General features: G+C 40.9%; 1 protein-coding gene across 1 annotated transcript in view; it reads right to left on the bottom strand.

The window, feature by feature from the left end:
• Positions 1 to 18387, bottom strand: part of PRUNE2 (prune homolog 2 with BCH domain) — a 267872-nt gene that overhangs the window by 92346 nt on the left and 157139 nt on the right. Inside the window, exons 7-9 of the mRNA XM_036739295.1 lie at positions 11533 to 11691; positions 3745 to 10120; positions 2353 to 3169 (exon numbers count right to left, since the gene is read on the bottom strand). Coding sequence (XP_036595190.1) covers positions 2353 to 3169; positions 3745 to 10120; positions 11533 to 11691 — 7352 coding nt within the window. The remainder of the gene's footprint in view (positions 1 to 2352; positions 3170 to 3744; positions 10121 to 11532; positions 11692 to 18387) is intronic.

Raw genomic sequence — 18387 nt, forward strand, 5'->3', positions numbered from 1 at the left:
GAATTTGGTAAACACATGTTGAATTAATTTAGCATGCCTGTCAGTACTTTTGTGTCTTCTATAAGAGTTTTATTCCTCTCCACTTTGGTTAAAGTTTCCTAATATCAAAATCTTGGTATGGGCACTTAAAATTAACAGAAAAAAATAAATTAACAATTAAAGTGTCAGTGCCATTTTTAACAGTGCCATCTGTTGGATTTCAGGGGCAGGTGCCCATGTGAACAGGAGATCAAACAATTGTTCATTCAACTAAAAACTGCCTTGTTTCCAAGAAAAATAGTGTAACCCTGCCAGTGAGGCTACTGGGCTCCATCTGCTGCTATCTTTATAGCAGGGGAGAGATTGAGGATCTCCGAGGAACAGAATAGCTTGATAGGAGGCAAAAAAGATCAGAATAACAAAGAAAAAGCCCAGAACAGAGAAGGTGCTGACATGTTGGTGAGCCTGTAAGGCAGACTCCTGAGCATCAGTACATAAACTTTTTTTTTTTACTTTTTTCCCCTCAGTCGTTCAGCCAGTTCTCTCCCAAATGAGGAAAGAACGTTCTCCCTCCTAGGAGAGGAATTTGCTCATTCCACATTTTAAATCTACTCAGACTATTCTCCACAATCTTTAGCTGGGCACTTAGCACTGGGTACATTACTACCAAGGAATGATTTAAGCACTGGGGGAGAATTTGACTGGAAAAGAAGAATGCTCTTATTCCTTTTGTAAACCTCATCCAAGGTTCCTGAACACATCACAATGGTGTCACTAGTAGTCTTAAATCACATGCACTTCACAGAATTTTAGTGTAAGAGGAATGACCTGTTGGGGAACTGGCAACTGGGGACCCAGTTTGCCTCACAGCAATGCACAGCTTAGGGGATTAGGCACCTATTCTTCCGGGCCCAGAGGAGAAGCATCCGTATCTTTTCCAGATGTGGCTATTCAGGGGTCAAATGGCCCTCAGGTAGTAGAACAGCGCTTCAGTGAGCAGATTCAGTGGGCATTATCGCCCATTTAGGACAGTGTTATAAGGGTGTGAAGCTAAAATCAGTGTACAATTCTGAGTGTGTGAGCAGAGTGGAGACTCAGTCTACGTGTCTCAAGTTAACATGCCTAAGTAGAGAACTTTCGTACTACTAAATCTCACCTTAAGAGATTCACCCAATTATTCTAGCTTATTGAAATAAATTTGCATCCTGACTCTGTCCTCCAATATGCCCCTCTCAAATTCTTCTCATCTATAAATTTGACAATGGTAATAGCTAATGTATATCATGATTTAAGTTTTGCAAAGTCTTCACACTTTCATTATTTGTTCCTCACAACACCTCTGTGAGGCAGGTGCGATTATCATCCCCATTTTATACTAAAAACAGTTGAGCCTGCGAGAAGTTAAATGACTCTAGCAAGTGTCTGAGGCAGGATGAACTCAGGTCTTTGACTCCAAGGTCAGTGCTTTATCCACTAGGGCCAGCTGGCTGCCTCTGTAAGCATGCTTGCTATGAGTGTATTCAATTCACCGGTGGATATTTTGACTAGAGTGAAGCCAAGGACACATCCCCCGGACACACCACTAAACACTTCCCTCCTGTTTGACACTAATCCAAAAATCATGTCTCTTTGAGTTGTACCAGGCTGCCAATTCCAAATCCACACAGCTGCACTATTGTCTGATCCCACATCTCTCCATCTTGTCTTCAGATAGATCAAGAAATGGGTCAGAGGCCTTGCTGAAATCTAGGAATACTATTTCTATGGCATCCCCTCACTTATCAGTCTAATAACCGTAGAAATGGAAATAAGGGTAGCCTGGTATCACTTGGTGGTGGTGCAGTGGGTAGAGCACTGGATCTGGGGTTAGGAAAAGTCCTGAGTTTAATTCTGACCTTAAGCATTTGCCAGTTGTTTGATCTTCAATAAGCCACTTAACTTCTGTTTGCCTCAGTTTCCTCAACTCTAGAATGGGAATAATCATGTGACCTGCCTGCCAGAGTTGCTGTGATGATAAAATGAGATGATATTCGTAAAGTGCTTCTAAGGCACAGTCCACACAGTAGGGGTGCTATCTAAACGGAGGTATTATTATTATTATTAAACAAGTGTTATTAATCAACACTTATTATTACTAATAAACAAATAATATAGTTATTATTTCTCCCTTTTTCAAGCTACCAAAATCTCTCTCCTTAATAATACATTTAAAATTTTTGACAAATGACCATCAAGTTTGCTGGCCTATGATCTGAAGGCTTTACCTCTTCTTTTTGAAAATCAATATATTCCCAGATTGTTGAAATGTTAATAGATAAATTCCCAGGGTGGGGGAGGTAGAGTGGGTGGGGTGTAATATACATTTTCTCTTACCCTCTTGGGCTTGGTTCTCTTGGTTCAGAGTCAAGAAACTCTGTCTCCTCCTCCATTTCCTTTTCTGGGACCATGCTCCCTTCAGAAATCTGTGGTGAAAGCATTTCCCATTCATTGTCGTGGGCAACCACCTTTAGCAAAAGAGCATCTCCATCCGCCTTGCTTGAACTCTTATGCTTATTCTTCTTTGCCAGGCTTCCCTGGCAAGAGGACTTCTCCATTTTTGAAGACTCATGAGGACTATTTTTCCTTGTCTCTGCACAGACCTGAGTCTGTTCGGCTTCTCTCCGTCTCTGATCTGCATCCGTGATGTAATGTCCAGATCTCAAGGCCACTGTTTCTGTCAGACTGGAACTGTCTTCAGGTGGCGCATTGTAAACTTCACTTTGGCCTAAGACCATCCAACCTGGGTCTTGCCCAGGGCTTTCTAGAGGTCTCCTTTCATCTTCCAGTTTTGGAGGCACAATGTAAGAATCATTCTGCATTACAGGTCCCACTGCAGACTGGCCTTCCCTTTCATTTATTGCATCTGACTGTAATATATCCTGGGAGGATGCTGAAAATTCTCTTGGAAGCTCCATTTGCTCTGACCCAACACTGACTTCTTGTAAATCAGTTTTATTTTCCCTTGGCTCAAGAAGAACCTTCCTTTCAGAGGAGTTTTCTTCATGGTCAACAAGAATATAATCCATTTGTAATGCACTCGGGTCCTCATTTATCTCCATAGAGGTGTTTTCTTGCTTATTTCCTGTTCTTAGCTCAGGATCCTTTCTAGAAACAAATTCTGGTTCAGAGTCTAATGGGTTTTGGATAACACCTATATACGAATAAGAAAGAGGGAGGTAGGGGAAAGGAGCAAAGACATTTTGGTTAAATGCATTATGTAACTTTCTTTCCTATTTCAAAAGATCCCTTTAAAATGAATAATATTTTCTAAAAATCATTTTTGAAATTTCATAGTGACTGGCTGATTTTGTTACTTTCTATTTCTGTGTTATTGGGGACAATCATTACAAGCTATTTTAATTACAGAGACTGCTTTATTTGACAAGACTGCATAAAGTTTAGCCTTTTAGGACTTCATATGACATGCATTTCAAACTTAGTACCTCATGACACTCTCTGATCCCACTGTAAACTTATGGGGGAAAAATGAATGCCACACATGCAGTCTCTTAAAACATTCCAGGAAAGCCATGTTTTGTTAGTTAAGGCAACATGTCTTACCATTAGGTGGTCTCATGTCTCCACCTGCTGGTGAATCAGAATTACATGAATCTACTTCATTGGAAGAAAGAGCTGACTCAAGATTGGAACCAGATTCTAATGGCAAGGATGGTGGCTCAGGATCTTCCTGTATATATAATTCAAGTAACTGGTGCCTGACCTTACCATCTCTTTTCTCTGAATGGCTTGTGGTATCTTTTCTAGGCAGCGGTGCAGGGAACAGTAATTCTTCCATTTCACTGTCAGAAGAATGTTCCTCAGCTGAGAACACTTCCTTCTCCTGCATGGAGTTTTGGGGCACCTCTGTGAGAAATGACAAATCAAAGGGAGGTGTATATGGCATAAGTGGATATTTGGTGGAAGTCTCCTCCAAGATAGTCTCCCCATCATAATGGAAGTGTTCAGGCTCTTTTGTCGCTTCTTCATTGAAATTTGTAACCATTGAACTATCTTCCAAATCATCCCAAGAGGCTGCTGAGAGACAGATAGTTTGTCTCCCCGTAGAGTTTTCAGGGTCGTTCTCTCCAAATGGTGATTTTTCCATGCCCTTCATTGTTCCATCTAAAGTGTTGATTGCACCATTCAAACTGTGTCCTATAATAGCCTCATTTCTATCATAAAAGGGGCTTGTGGCTGTTAGGGTCCCAGTGTTGGCTCCTGGCTCCTCACCAGTTAAAGGATGTTCAGTGTTAATCAGGGCATTTGTATCTTTTTGACTTTCAGGAAAGACATCACCTGTTATACAAGAACTATTCACCTCAATAGTAGCTGGTGCCTGGGGAGTCATGATAGCGTAGGCTCCCATGTTTTCAACAGTCAAATCTTCCATTTCCACTGGTTCCAAAACTGATGCTGATTCTAGGGTGGTTTTACTTTTGAATTCTCCTAAGTTTGCTCCATTGTCACCAACCAGTTCAGAAGGTCCAGAGGAAGTCTGGGGAGAGACTAACCCATCAATATTTGCTTGTTCATTGTTTGGACGCAAGAAAAATTGTTTTTCAGGATGCATTCCCACATTGTGAATGGCAAATGTCCGTGTAGGAACCAGAGCAGTTTCTTGATTCCCATCTGATTTGGTGAGATAAAACTCACTAGCTTCCCCTCTTGGGCTAGCTGAAGCTTGGGTAATATGCTGCCCAGTCTCCTCCTTTATTTCATATTCATGACACACATCAGGACTGGTAGAGGACTGGGAGTTGCTATCCTGGTCGCAGTGATTCAATATGTCTGGATTTTCACCATCTGCTTTTAGGCTAAGGGGCTGTTCAGTATCAGTCCACAGATCAGGCATCGCTGAGATAATTTGCCTACCTTCTTGGAAATTGTCATGCAAAATGTCTGGGACAAATGTACCTTGAGGGATCCCACCAGGTGGAGAACTACTCCATCCAGGACTAAACCTCATTGTTATTTGAGAAGAAGGGCTGATGGCAACGCAATCGTTTGCATGAGTAAGTTCTGAATCTGGCTGGTCCAGAACCGGTAGCACTCTGTCTTGACATTGTTGTTGGGTACGGCTTTCAGGACCAAGCTCATTAACAGCAGTTGATACGACTAGTTGCTCTTTTAAATCCTTTTCTTCTTGGCTTGGCTCAAACTCATCGCACTGCTCCATCTGTACAGAATCTGAGGCCATCTGACTTGGTTTATAGTTTTCTTCATTGCCACCTTGAAAGGGTGGCTGGTTTTCATCTGTGAAAGGATCAACATGAAGTCCTTCTTTGGATTCAAGATCACCCTGAATGACTACATGCCATGGATCCACCTTCTGGCCTACAGAAGAGGTCTCTTCTAAAACACTATCTGAGTCAGAAAGTTTCACTTCCTCTGGACTCTTTTTCTGGGGCAAGGTGTTCCACCATTCTGCTCTCTCAGCTGATAATCCAAGAGTTTTCACCTTGGACTTATGCTTTACTTCTGACTCATTTTCAGGAGACACTTCCAATGATGCCTCTTCAGTCACATCTTCAGTCTTCAATGTCTCTGGAGAACATTTTGCCTCCTCGCTAAATCTGGTTGCCTGTTCTGCATTTTTATTTATAGGTGAGAAATTCCAGTGTTCAGGACTGCTTTGATCTTCATAGGATGGGCTTCCTTGACTCTCACCTTTGGTTGTCTCCCAAGAATCTCTACATTCAGAAAATTCCTGACTTTCATGGCCAGCTATGGTCAAACACACATTTTTTTCACTAAATATATTCCATATCCTAGAATCCTTCTGCAAATCTGTTTGGGAAGTGATCAAATGAACTTCTTTCTCCAATTTATCTTCACCATTAGGGCTCCTATTAATCCCCGAGTTTACTGTAGTGGGCTTAGTATCATTATTGAGTGCAGTTTCAAGAATTTCATGCTCATTTTTTTGATAATGGTTAACTGCTGGACTTCTTTCCTGGGATCCTGGATTTTGAGGAGTGTTGCCTCCATCAGGGCTTGATAAAGAAGAGAGGGAGTCATCATCCCATGCTTGGGCATTCCACATATCTAAAGACTTAGGAACTTTGTGATTGACGACCTTTTGAAATTCATCCCTCATTTCCCCCTGTAAGTCTCCCATTTCAGGTACCATTTCTGGTTGATCATTGGTGGTAACAAGTTCAGAGTCTTTATTAGTCTCTGTACTGCAGCCATCTTGATTCTTTTGCTGATAGTCTGTAGTCTTCACATCACCCAAGCTGGGCATAGCAGCAGATGGATCGCTTAGATCAGGGCTTGATGCACTCGAGTGTGTATAGTCACTGGACACAATATCATCCTCACCATGTCCCATTTGAAAATCACCTGTAGCAAGATGATTTTTAATACTTTTCATTTCACAGCTTTCATTTATTTCAAGACTTGTTCCATTGTATTGAGAGTCGCCACCTACACGTGCATTCCAAATGTCAAGACTCTGGGGACTTTCAAGAAGAGGTGCCTTATCTCCTTTCTCTGTGGGTATACCCTCCAATCCCAAAATTTTATATGTCTCATTTTTCTCAAGGCTCATTTCAGATAATGAATGATCTGTTGCAGCTTGATTCTGAATCGATAAAATGTTAGCAGTGTCAACTGAATTTCCCGGATCCACGAAATGCTTTTCACAGGCATTATTTATCTTTAGATTATTTGTAGAGGCTTTTGCGTGTGCATCACTGCTCCTTTGGTTAGAAGTATTGCCCTGGAGTTTCACTAGCTCCTCTGAGATTTCATTGGTGTGGGAACTAAATGCAGCTGAAGGAGAGCTGCTTTTAACAGAGGTCTCTTGATTAACATGGGTCTCTTGATTTTCAAATGCAACAGGAGAATAGAGTTCTGAGTCACCTTCTTCTCTTTCTGAACTTCCTGAAGCACTATCTACTTCAGAACTTCTTGTGTCCTCTTCAACTAAATATTCTTTGTCAATATTTTCTTGTATGTTATTCTCATCTTCACTGTGTTTATAACTCTGATCCTTCCATATGTCCGAATGGTCATGATTTTCTTTGTTCTCAGAACTTGTTGCAAGGAATCCTTCATTGCCCACTGAAGTACTTTCTTGTGTTTCCTGGTTGGCCGAATCAGCCAGAGGGGTGACAGGTGTAAATGCTTCTTCCTGCTCATTTTCTAAGATTTCTAGCTTATCTGGGATGTTGCTGTCCTTAACATTTTCTGATGAGCTCAGAGTTTCCCATGGTGACTTGTTTTCATCTGAATCTACAATGTGTGATGAGTCTGGCAGTATTAAGGATGACACATTGTCATCTTTTATGACTGTATCCCAAATATTGCTAAAGATTTGCTGTCCACTTTTCTCATTTAATGAATTGAATTCATTGAATGTGGCATCTTTTCCTTCTTCAGAGGCATCGTAGGGCATATGGTGCTCCCATCCTACCTGACTGTCCTCCTGACTCTCAATGCCCCACGGTTCTAGCTGTCTCACTGAAAATCGAGTTTCTGGTTCTGTACCTTCATGTATGTATCCTTGGGCTTGCCCTTCTCTGGAAGTTTCCATTCCCCCATTGCAGTCATCCCAGTCTAAATCATTATCTAGATCTGAAATGGTTGCTGTCGATTGTGTGTCCTCAAGGATAACTCTATTCCACAAGTCAGCATTCTCAGGAGCGGCCTGCCTGGGGTCTGTGCCACTACGCATGAGGGTCAGTTGTCGGTTTGTTTCATTATACATCTGCATCATCCTAGGATCATCATAACTGGATTGGCTGCTTTCCCCAATATCATCCTCAGCTGAGAGATTTTTAGTGTCTGGGTATTCTAACTTGAGCAAATCTTTATGTGGATTTGAAGGGACGTTTGTTTCTGAATCAACTGTCACAACCAGGCTATCTTTTGGTGGATGTGTTGTCCACATCTCTAGGGTCCCGGGTCCTGAACTAATCCTATTTCTGTAGGATGGAGGCTCCATTGACTGAGGAAGATTTTCAGCATCATTTGAGTTATTCGGTGAGGTCTGCTCTGCAGCTATGGTAACATCATGATCAAAAGTTTTGTCCTCTGTTTCTTTCTCCTCCCCTACAAATGTAGGTGATATATATGAGTCTGATGTAGAATAGTTGGTATCTAATTCAGAAGCAACCAAATCTTCACCTACATTGGATGTGCTGAAGTCTGAGCACCTATATGATAAGAAGGAATCCTCCCAGGGAGCTGGAGCTCCTTCCTTATCATTCTCTTCATACAAGTTCCAAGTGTTTACCTTTTCAAATGATTTCCCCCTGATCTCAGAACCATTGAACCCATCCTGATTTTCCCTAAGCATCTTAGAATTATTCCATATAATGTCAGAATCAAGACTGGGATTGTCAGACTCAATGTGGACGTTGTTTGTGTCATCTTTGCTCTCATTCCAGGCTTCTGAAGTCACTTGATTATTTGGAGTTGTGGGCAAATTCTCTGATGGGACTTCTGCAGAAAAAGAAAAATCTTTCTTTGCCACAGCCCACTCATCATGGTCTCTTTTGGGAGGCAGATTTCTGTCCATCTGCTGCACATTCCAGGACTTTTTAAGAGTATTGGTGCTATCTTCTTTACTAAATTTAGTCCAGGTAGGGAAAGGTTCTGAATCCACCTGTTCACCACTGTCATTTGCAGGATTTTCCCATGGATCGCTTTCCATTGCAGAAGGTGAGCTGGGCTGCCACACAGCGGCAAAGTCTTCTATCAAGTGGCATGTCCCCTGAGGGGAAGCATGTGATAAATGTGATTTCTCAGAAGGCAGTTTCTGGTGTTCTGGATTGTCCTCACTTTGGTGGTGGGTATCAGTATTATCCACGGTTTCTTGTTCCAGTTGGGTCTGCCAGGGGTCCAGCTTTGGGTATTCACCATGTCTGGACTGCTTTTGCTGATATACAGAATCTGAGGCCCTCCTATCAATGGGACTTGCTTTGTGATCTTTCCAAGACTCAGGACTCTGGAAGACAGACTCCTGTTCACTGGAACTCCATGTGTCAGTGTTCAGAAGGGCAGCATTTTTTGGGTCGATTTCTAAACCACCCCACCAGCTGCTGCACCTCGTGCGGGTTTGAGTAAGTCCTGTGTGATCTAAGTCATTTATTTTTTGTAGCATGTCTTCGGGGAAGAGCAAGGTTGGGTCCTCTGTGAGTGGTGAGCTTTCCACAAAGCTGTTCATTGGAGTTGGTGGGACTCTTGTCCCAATGTTTTTCAGCCTCTCAGAGGGAGGAGAGTCATCTCCCACAAAATCAGTGAGGCTCAAAGTTCTTTCTGAGAGTTCCCCAGGGCTTTCTTGCCTCTGGGCAAATTCCCCATCAAATTCCAGAAGGCTATCTTTTTCAGCCACTGTCATCAGTAAACCTGCTGAGTAATTAGCCATGTCACTCCCTAATAGATTCATCTCATCAAGTCCCTTTGACACTGTGGGTGGCTGTCCTTCTGATGAATCACTGTTGGGAAAGTCATCTGCTGGGGAATAGTCAGCTGAATGGGAAGATGGCTGGGACTGCACAGAAACATTGTGTGCTGGGTCAAAGTTGAAAAGATCAAAATGTTCACCATCTTCTCCAGACTGTGGTTTATGCTCCTCAGCTATTGCTCCCTCAGGGATGGGACTATAAGAATCAAACCCTGGGAGGAGGCTATGATGAGGCCCAGCACCTTCACCTACTGGGCTATCATCACTTAGGAAAACTGAGCTCTCCTTGGAAGACCGGCTGCTCCGAATGGTTGCCAACCCACTATCAGGGCTCACAAGGTCTACATTGACATCCACCTGAGCTGGGTTGGAGCCATTAAGGTCTTGAGGGTTTTCTATGAAATTCACGGAACTGGGCTGTGGTTCTACATCAGAGCCATACAACTCCATGATGCCAGAAGATCCCTGAGAGAGTGGTGCACTCCCAGCCACAGCTTCAGTAGAGGATGTCCGGCTGTTGGAGACCATTTCTGAACACCTTCTGTTAATGACGTCCTTGACAAGGAGAACCATCTGATCAGAAGTTACCATCGGGTCCTCCTGCTGATACACCAGAATTTCATCACAGCCACATTCAAAGGGCTCCAGCTCCAAGCAAGGATTCTGACACTCTTCCAGTTCACAGCAGATCTGTCAGAAAAGCACAGCATTTCAAATGAACATGGCCATTCGCCCCAGTCATCTTTGCAGCAAATTCATATTAAACCCACTTAACTACACAGGTTTGAGAGGATAAGTTAAAAAAAAAAGCAAAGTAACTTAAAACCAAGGCTTTCACTTCAGTGAAAGATAGCTCATCCTCCTCAAAATGGTTGCACACACAAATTAGGTTTGCACAAAACAAAACCAAAAACAAAACCAGAGGGGCACAGGGATCTTCCTGGGAAAAGATTGCAATACTGCTGTTGTACCACACTGGGATATTTGGACAGGCCTTGTCCCATGTTGAAATACCTTGACTCTAGATGCCATATTTTGCTCCCACATGCTACACACCCCTTCTTCTAAGCTCAAGCTGTATACAATAAATGAATGAAAAAGCATGTATTAATCACTTACTATTTGCCTATCACTGTGCTAAGTGTTGGGGACACAAAAACAAGAGTAAAAACAGTCCCTGCCCTCAAGGACAACTCTTTCCAAATAGGGAAACAACACATATAGGGAAGTGGTGCTCACAGAAGGGTATTTTGAATATGGAAAGCTAGAGGGAAGGTTATAAGAGGTAAGGGAGATACTAAGTAATAGACTGAGGACTTGGTGTCATCCTCTGATATTCTAATAGAAACAGAGCAGTGACAGAGTTATTGTATCCTCAGACTGCACCTTGTGACCTCTGGATATGGGGGGAAGGAATGAGGACCACTGCAGTGCCTTCCAGCACTCCCACGTATAAGCACTAGGATGTCATGGTCCTTTTCAAGAATGAAGGCCAAACAATAACAATCAGGATAAGGAGACGTGCAAGACAGTAATTTAAAATCATCACTGAGTGTCTTTAGGTTGACTCGCAGCTCAGCCAGCGGATGACATTAGGGTAAAGGAGAGGACCTAGTTTCTTCTTCCTATGGTAAATTCTATTTGGGGGAGTGCTTGAAAATCCTAAGACATATCCTATTGGCCCTTAATTGGAGGAGGGGGCACTGGGCTTTTCTAGGGAATAAGTACTTAGGGTCTATGATGCTACCTTCAAAGACTTGTTTGAACCCAATTCCTGACATCTTCTGAAGCCTGGCATAGGACTGTCTTTCGCTACTTCTAGTTAAACTCTTAGAAGCTGACCATCTGCATAGACCATTTATCCTGGTATTCCACGGATCACTAATTCATAGCTGGAACGTAAGTCAGAGATAATCTAGGCACATCTTCTTTTACAGATGAGGAAGCTGGAGCTCAGAGAGGTGATGTGATTTTCCCAAGGTCACACAAGTAATAAATAAGAGAGGCAAGATTTAAACGCAGGTCCTTGGGCTCCTAATCCAGTACTCTCTCCACTCCACTACATTCTTAAAGCAATAAAACTATTGTGGCAGGGTGCTCACCTGATTGCCCAATTCTGCATTCTCTGAATATACAGCTATTTGACGTTTTGTCTGTTGTTCGTCTGTTAAGTAACTGGCCAAAAGGATGAGCACATCAAAGCCATACTTTTCTGTAAAAATCTTCAGGTCAGTGGCAATGTTTCTATGAAACATACAGTCCTGTAATAGAAAGAAAATATAGACATTATCATAGGAATTCCCACTTTGGAGCTGGGGAGTGTGATACATGCCCCCACCTGCTACTATGGTCCTGAAAAGTACTGTATAGTCAACATTAAATATTCAAAGCAAGAAGGCCACTTGATTTAGTTAAAAGATTGTTGGTAACCTTGGAAAGAGTGGTTTTCACTTGGATGGTGGGGTCTGGGGTTTTCATGGAGTTGAAAAGTGAGTGAGACATGGGGAAATGGAAGCTAGGTGGCTTTTTCTAGGAATCTGACCATGAAAAGAAGGAAAGACAGGATGATAGCTTGAGGAGATGACAATCAAATGAATGTTTTATTTGAATATGGATTGTTCTTGGGATGTTTGTAGAATATAGAGAAAGAGCCAGTAGATAGAGAGATTTAAGATTTGAGAAAGAAATGGAGTGATGGATTAGTGGAACAGATTAGGGGCACAACACACAGTGGGAAATGATCATAATTAACCTAGTGTTTGATAATCCCCAAATCCAAGCTTTGGGGATAAGGATTCATTATGTGACAAAAATTTCTGGGAAAACTCGAAAGCAGTTTGGCAGAAACTAGGCATAGACCAACATCTCACACAGTGTAGCAAGATAAAGTCAAAACGGGTATACCATGTAGACATAAAAGGTGATATCGTAAATAAAATAGGGGAGCATGGAAATTTTTACGTATCAGATCTATGGATAAAGGAAGAGTTTATGAGCAAACAAGAGATAGAGATGAACACAGGAAGTACGTGGATAATTTTGATTGCATGAAATTAAGAAGGTTTTGTACAAACAAAACCAAAGCAGCCAAAATTAGAAGGAAAACTTGGGGAAAATTACAGCAGTCATCTCTGATAAAGGCCCCATTTCTTGCACAATAGGGAACTGAGTCAAAATGTACAAAAATAAGAGCCATTCTCCAATTGATAAACGGTCAAAGGATATGGATCGGCAGGTTTCAGATGAAGTAATCAAAGATGTCTACAGTCATGAAAAAGTGTTCTGACTCTCTGTTGATTAGAGAAATGAAAATTTAAAAACACTGAGATATGCTTTCAAAGCCTTCGGATTAGCTAACATGACAGAAAAAGAAAATGACAAATGCTGGAGTGGATGTGGAAAAGCAGGGACACTAAGGCCGTTCTGGTGGAGTTGTGAACTGGTCCAACCATTCTGGGAACAGTTTAGAATTGTGCCCAAAGGGCTATAAAATTGTGCATACCCAGAAATACAATTACTAGGTTTATATTCTAAAGAAAACAAAGGAAAAGGAAAAAACCTCATATATACAAAAATATCTATAGCAACTTTTTGTGGTGGCAGAGAACTGGAAATTGAGGAGATGCTCATCAAACGGGGAATGACTGAACACACTGTGGTATATAATTGTGATGGGATACTATTGTGTTCTAAGAGATGACAAGCAGGATGGTTTCAGAAAAACCTCAGGAAGACCTATATGCATTTTCTGCTTTTCTTCTTCTCATCTTGGCTACATTGGGTTTTATTTGTATAAAACTTTTCATGTAATCAAAACTATCCATTTTACATGCCACAGTGTGCTCTCTCCCTCTCTCTTTCTCTCTCTCTCTCTCTCTCTCTCTCTCTCTCTCTCTCTCTCTCTCTCTCTGTCTCATTTATTCATAAAAATCTCATTCATAATCCTGATAGGTAATATGTTCCATGCTCTTCTATTTACTTGGAATCATACATTTCTAAAATTACTCTATATTAAATTCAGTAGCTTCTATGAGTCCAGAGGTACATGGAACATGGGTTACACTTTTTTTCTGGTTGCTTATACAATAATGCTAAATGAATCCTGAAGCACTTTGTTTTAGAATAGTAGAACATTCAGAGAGATTTTCCTGAGTTAAGAACATTTATGTATTATAGCCTGATCACCTGCACTTTTCCACTACCCTCCGGGTAATCCTCAGTTTCCATTCTTGAGTAATGTGGTATTCCATAGCTTACAGCCATATAACATCACCAGAAAAATAAATTCAAAAGATAGGCCTTTGCTTTGAGGAAAAACATGGGATAATTGAAAGAACTGCACAATTTTTCCCAAAGCAATTCAACCCATTCTCTTTCTGTTCATTTCTGGACCTGACTCATCATCCTTTTTTAGTGTCCGTCCAAGTTCTAGAGCTACAGAAACAGATACAAATATATATATATATATATATATATATATATATATTATGTATATATATATATATATATATATACAAATATAGATGTAGATAGAGACAGATATAAATAGATATAGATACAGATAGAGATAGGTATATATTCAGATATATATCTATATCTATTTGTATCTGTTTCTATATCTAACTATATCTGTATTTATATCATCTACATTTGTATCTAAATCTATCTGTATCTATATCTAGCTATATTTGCATCTGTATCTATATTTGTATTTTTTTATTTTTTATTTTTCTTTTTAGTTTGAAACACATGGTTCTACATAATTTTGAGTTCCAGATTTCTTCCTTCCCTCCCCCACACTCCCCAAGATGGCACGGAATCCCATATAACTTCCACATATAACTTCGCATTGAATTAATTTACACACTAGTCAAGTTGTGGAGAAGAATTATGACCAATGGAATGAATCATGAGAAAGAAGAAACAGAACCGAAAAAAACACAACCCAAAAACAAATACAAAAGACAGAAAAAAAAGAGGAGAAAAAGGCGAGCATCGATCTGCATTCACACTTCATAGTTCTTTCTCTGGATGTAGGTAGCATTCTCCACCATGAGTCCTTTGGAGTTGTCTTTGCACATTGTGTTGCTGAGAAGAGCAAAGTCTGTCAGGGTTGGTCCTCACAGAATCCATATATCTGTGGTTGTGTACAATGTTCTCCTGGCTCTGCTCCACTCACTCAGCATTATGTCATGTAGGTTTTTCCAGGTTGTTATGAAGTCCATATCATCCCCATTTCTTATAGCACAATAGTATTCCATTACCTTCATATACCACGGCTTGTTCAGCCATTCCCCAATTGATGGGCATCCCTTTGATTTCCAATTCTTAGCTACCACAAAAAGAGTCGCTATAAATATTTTTGTACATATGGGTCCTTTTCCCACTTGTGTGATCTCTTTGGGATACAACCCTAGAAGTGGTATTGCTGGGTCAAAGGGTATGAACATTTTTATAGCCCTTTGGGCATAGTTCCAAATTGCTCTCCAAAATGACTGGATCAGTTCACAACTCCACCAGCAATATAACAATGTTCCAATTTTCCCACATCCTCTCCAGCATTTATCATTTTCCTGTTTTGTTATTTTAGCCAATCTGACAGGAAAGAGATGGTATCTAAAACTTGTTTTGATTTGCATTTCTCTAATCAATAGTGATTTCAAGCACTTTTTCATATGCCTATAGATATCTTTAATTTCTTCCTCTGAAAACTGTCTGTTCATATCCTTTGACCATTTCTCAATTGGGGAATGACTTGTAATCCTATATATTTGGTTCAGTTCCCTGTATATTTTGGAAATAAGGCCTTTATCAGTGGCACTAGTTGTAAAGATTTTCTCCCAATTTTCTGCCTCCCTCCTAATCTTTGTTACATTGGCTTTTTTGCACAAAAACATTTCAATTTAACATAATCAAAATTATCCATTTTGCATTTTGTAATGCCCTCTATCTCTTGTTGGGTCATTGTGTTGGTAAGCAAAATGGGCTCCTTAGCACTTAGTTCAACAATTGCCCTTGAAGAGTTTGGCTTTTGTTTGCTTTGAGTAATTCATTGAGCCTTACTAGGTGCTAAGCCCCAGGCCCAAACCCCTATTAGGTGTAAAACCTTAGTGGGTGTGGATTGGCAACTAAGGTGGGGCCCAAGGTGGGGCCTAGTTTACATGTCTGGGACAGCAGTTTAAGGCCACCATAGATACCATTATCAGTGCCACAGATAGACATAAGATACAGCCTCTTCCTGGTTAGTGGGATCCCCATCCCATTTCCCTTATCCACTCGGACCTAGTATGTTGGCAAGCAAAAATGGGCTCCTTAGCACTTAGTTCAACAAGTGCCCTTGAATAGTTTGGCTTTTGTTCCCTTTGAGTAATTCATTGAGCCTTACTAGGTGCTGAGCCCCAGGCCCAAACCCCTATTAGGTATAAAACCTTAGTGGGTGTGGATTGGCAACTAAGGTGGGGCCCAAGGTGGGGCTAACTCCAGAGAGGGCCTAGTTTACATGTCTGGGAGAGCAGAGGCTTTTAGGCCACGTGGGTTTAAGTCTGCCTCTTTGTGAGGATTCTAGGTCATGTGGGTGAGTTGTATGTGTGACTCACCCCTGACGCCAAAAAAGATATAAAACCAGGGGTTGGCTGTCTGTTCCTTGGAGCTCCTACCTACAGCAGTGGTGGCACGTGACTCTGGACCAGCCCTTGTTCTGAGCTCCCGAGCTGAACTTAGATGTTGGTAACTATGAATCTGTATCGGGTCTGTCTGTTGATGTTTGTACTTTGTTTGTAATTTGCTCTGAAGTTCAGGGTGCTGGCTTTTCCCCCTGAACTAAGTGAATGCTGTCTCTATGCTGGATTAAAGTAAACTTTTCAACCCCTTCATCTTGCTTTCCTTAGTTAAGCAAATCAAAAGAACCTGTGCTGTTGGCAGCTTTCTGGGTGCTGGCTGTGGGTGGATCTCACACCCCCACAGAAGCTGCTAGCCGGATTGTGGAAACAGTCATGAATTCTTTCCTTTTCCATAAATCTGATAGGTGAACTCCCAAATTGCTGTATCTATATTTGTATCTTTGTCCAAATATATGTCTATATCAATACATTTATATTGATACCTATGTATCTATAGCTGTAGCTGCTGTGATGTTTATGTCTATAGCTCTCTACCTCTGTCCTATCTGTCTGTCTATCTATATTTATACTCATGAATGAGTTCTGTAGGTTACAGCCAGCCAGCTGTATATCTTGGTCTGGATATGGCGGGAATGAGCAAACTGCAACAAATTATAAAAGAGGAATTCTGCAAAAGAAGTGTTGTAATATCATCAGAGAAATATATGACTTGAAAAAAGGGGACCGAGCAAGTGACGATCTGTGGCTGGCTTCTGTGTTTCACTGGCATCCATTAAATGTCAAAAGATCTAGAAAAAAGCTCCCAGAGTATTGTTAAACTGTACCTCCTCCCTTTCCAGTGGAGCATTTGTAGGAATACCAAAGTTGTATACAATGGGATGGAGAACTTGCATTGGTGAGGTCACAAGATCTATCACAGTGAGAGCCTTTATAAAGATGTGAAGGACTAGGAAATTCAATATTCATTGATTGATTCCATCGATCATTCCAAAAGTATTAAGTTCCTATTGTGTGCAGAACACTGCCATCAAGCTAGAGAAGGAGGCTTATACGGCTAGCAAGCACAGAACCAACATTCAGAGAAATCAGCATTACTAGAAGTCCAATTTGTCTAACCTTGTTAATCCATAGCCAGAGGAGCCATTGGTTTCTACTCTGCTATGTGTTAATAGTAATACTATATGATATTTATGTACTAACTATATTTGCTAATGAATTGGTGCTTTAGACTCCCTCCATTTTTCGCTATGATGTCCACTAACCTGTTTTTTAGAGTAGAGAAGTCAAATTCCTAGTCCATAGCCCAAACCAGATTAAAAGGTAATTGGGAAATGTTTAACAAAACATATAAAACTACAATACAACATAGATGATGTTAATTTGTGGTTTTCTAAGTAAAAATCTGACTGGCAGGAATCTATTTCTATTTGAGTTTGACACAACTCCAGAGTTTACCCCAGATGATATTGGCAACCACAACACTATTAAACAGAATACTGGTAAATTCCATCTTTCTATGAATCACACAGTGCTAAGCAAGAAATCTACTATCTGAGTCTAAAAATAATACCAAATTAAAATGGCCAGAAAACTAACATGCTCTTTCTCCCCACAGAGAACTATCTAAATCAGGTGGTATCTTTCTGACCATAAGAAAATGTTGAAATTTATATTTGCACTACAGGCAAACCTGAGAATAAGTGAGGGTTGAGGAACATAGCCAGTCTTGCATGTTTGCTCTTCCTTTATGCTGGCACTGTTTGCATAGCAGATAATTTATTATTGTCTTCTAGCAAAGCGTGGTCATGTGCTAGGATGGTGTTTCTGTTTATGCCAAGCTCGGCTGTCCCTGAATAAACAGCAGTTCATCATCAGTGCAACACAACTGTATGTTCAGGTTGGCATTTTAGTCTCCCCATCTGCCTTCTACCTGATAAATTACTGTTTTAGTTACATGTATACAAATACTATTTATTAATCTGCTCAGATGTGTCCAAAAATGTGTTTTCCCCCCTTAAGATAGAAATGTAAAAAAATACTCCATTTGTCAAATGTTTAGAAAGTAGAAGGGTTGGTGTGGTGGTGTGGGTCCTTTTCTTTTCCTTTCCAGGTCCTCCTCTCCTTCTGCATTTGAAGTATGGATCCATTCTTCGTGGAACATGGCAAATGTCTCTTTGCTGGGCATTGAACTTAGTAATCTAATCGAAGAGAAGCCCTAGCATATCCTGTGGTTAGAAAGAAGGGGCACTGATCATCTTCTCAATTCCATAAAATAGGGGAGGTTGTACCAACTCATTCCCACTTCAAAGGAATGTATGTGGGGACAAAAGAGATCAT

This window comes from Trichosurus vulpecula, chromosome 9, assembly GCF_011100635.1.
Source record: "Trichosurus vulpecula isolate mTriVul1 chromosome 9, mTriVul1.pri, whole genome shotgun sequence".
Taxonomy (NCBI): domain Eukaryota; kingdom Metazoa; phylum Chordata; class Mammalia; order Diprotodontia; family Phalangeridae; genus Trichosurus; species Trichosurus vulpecula.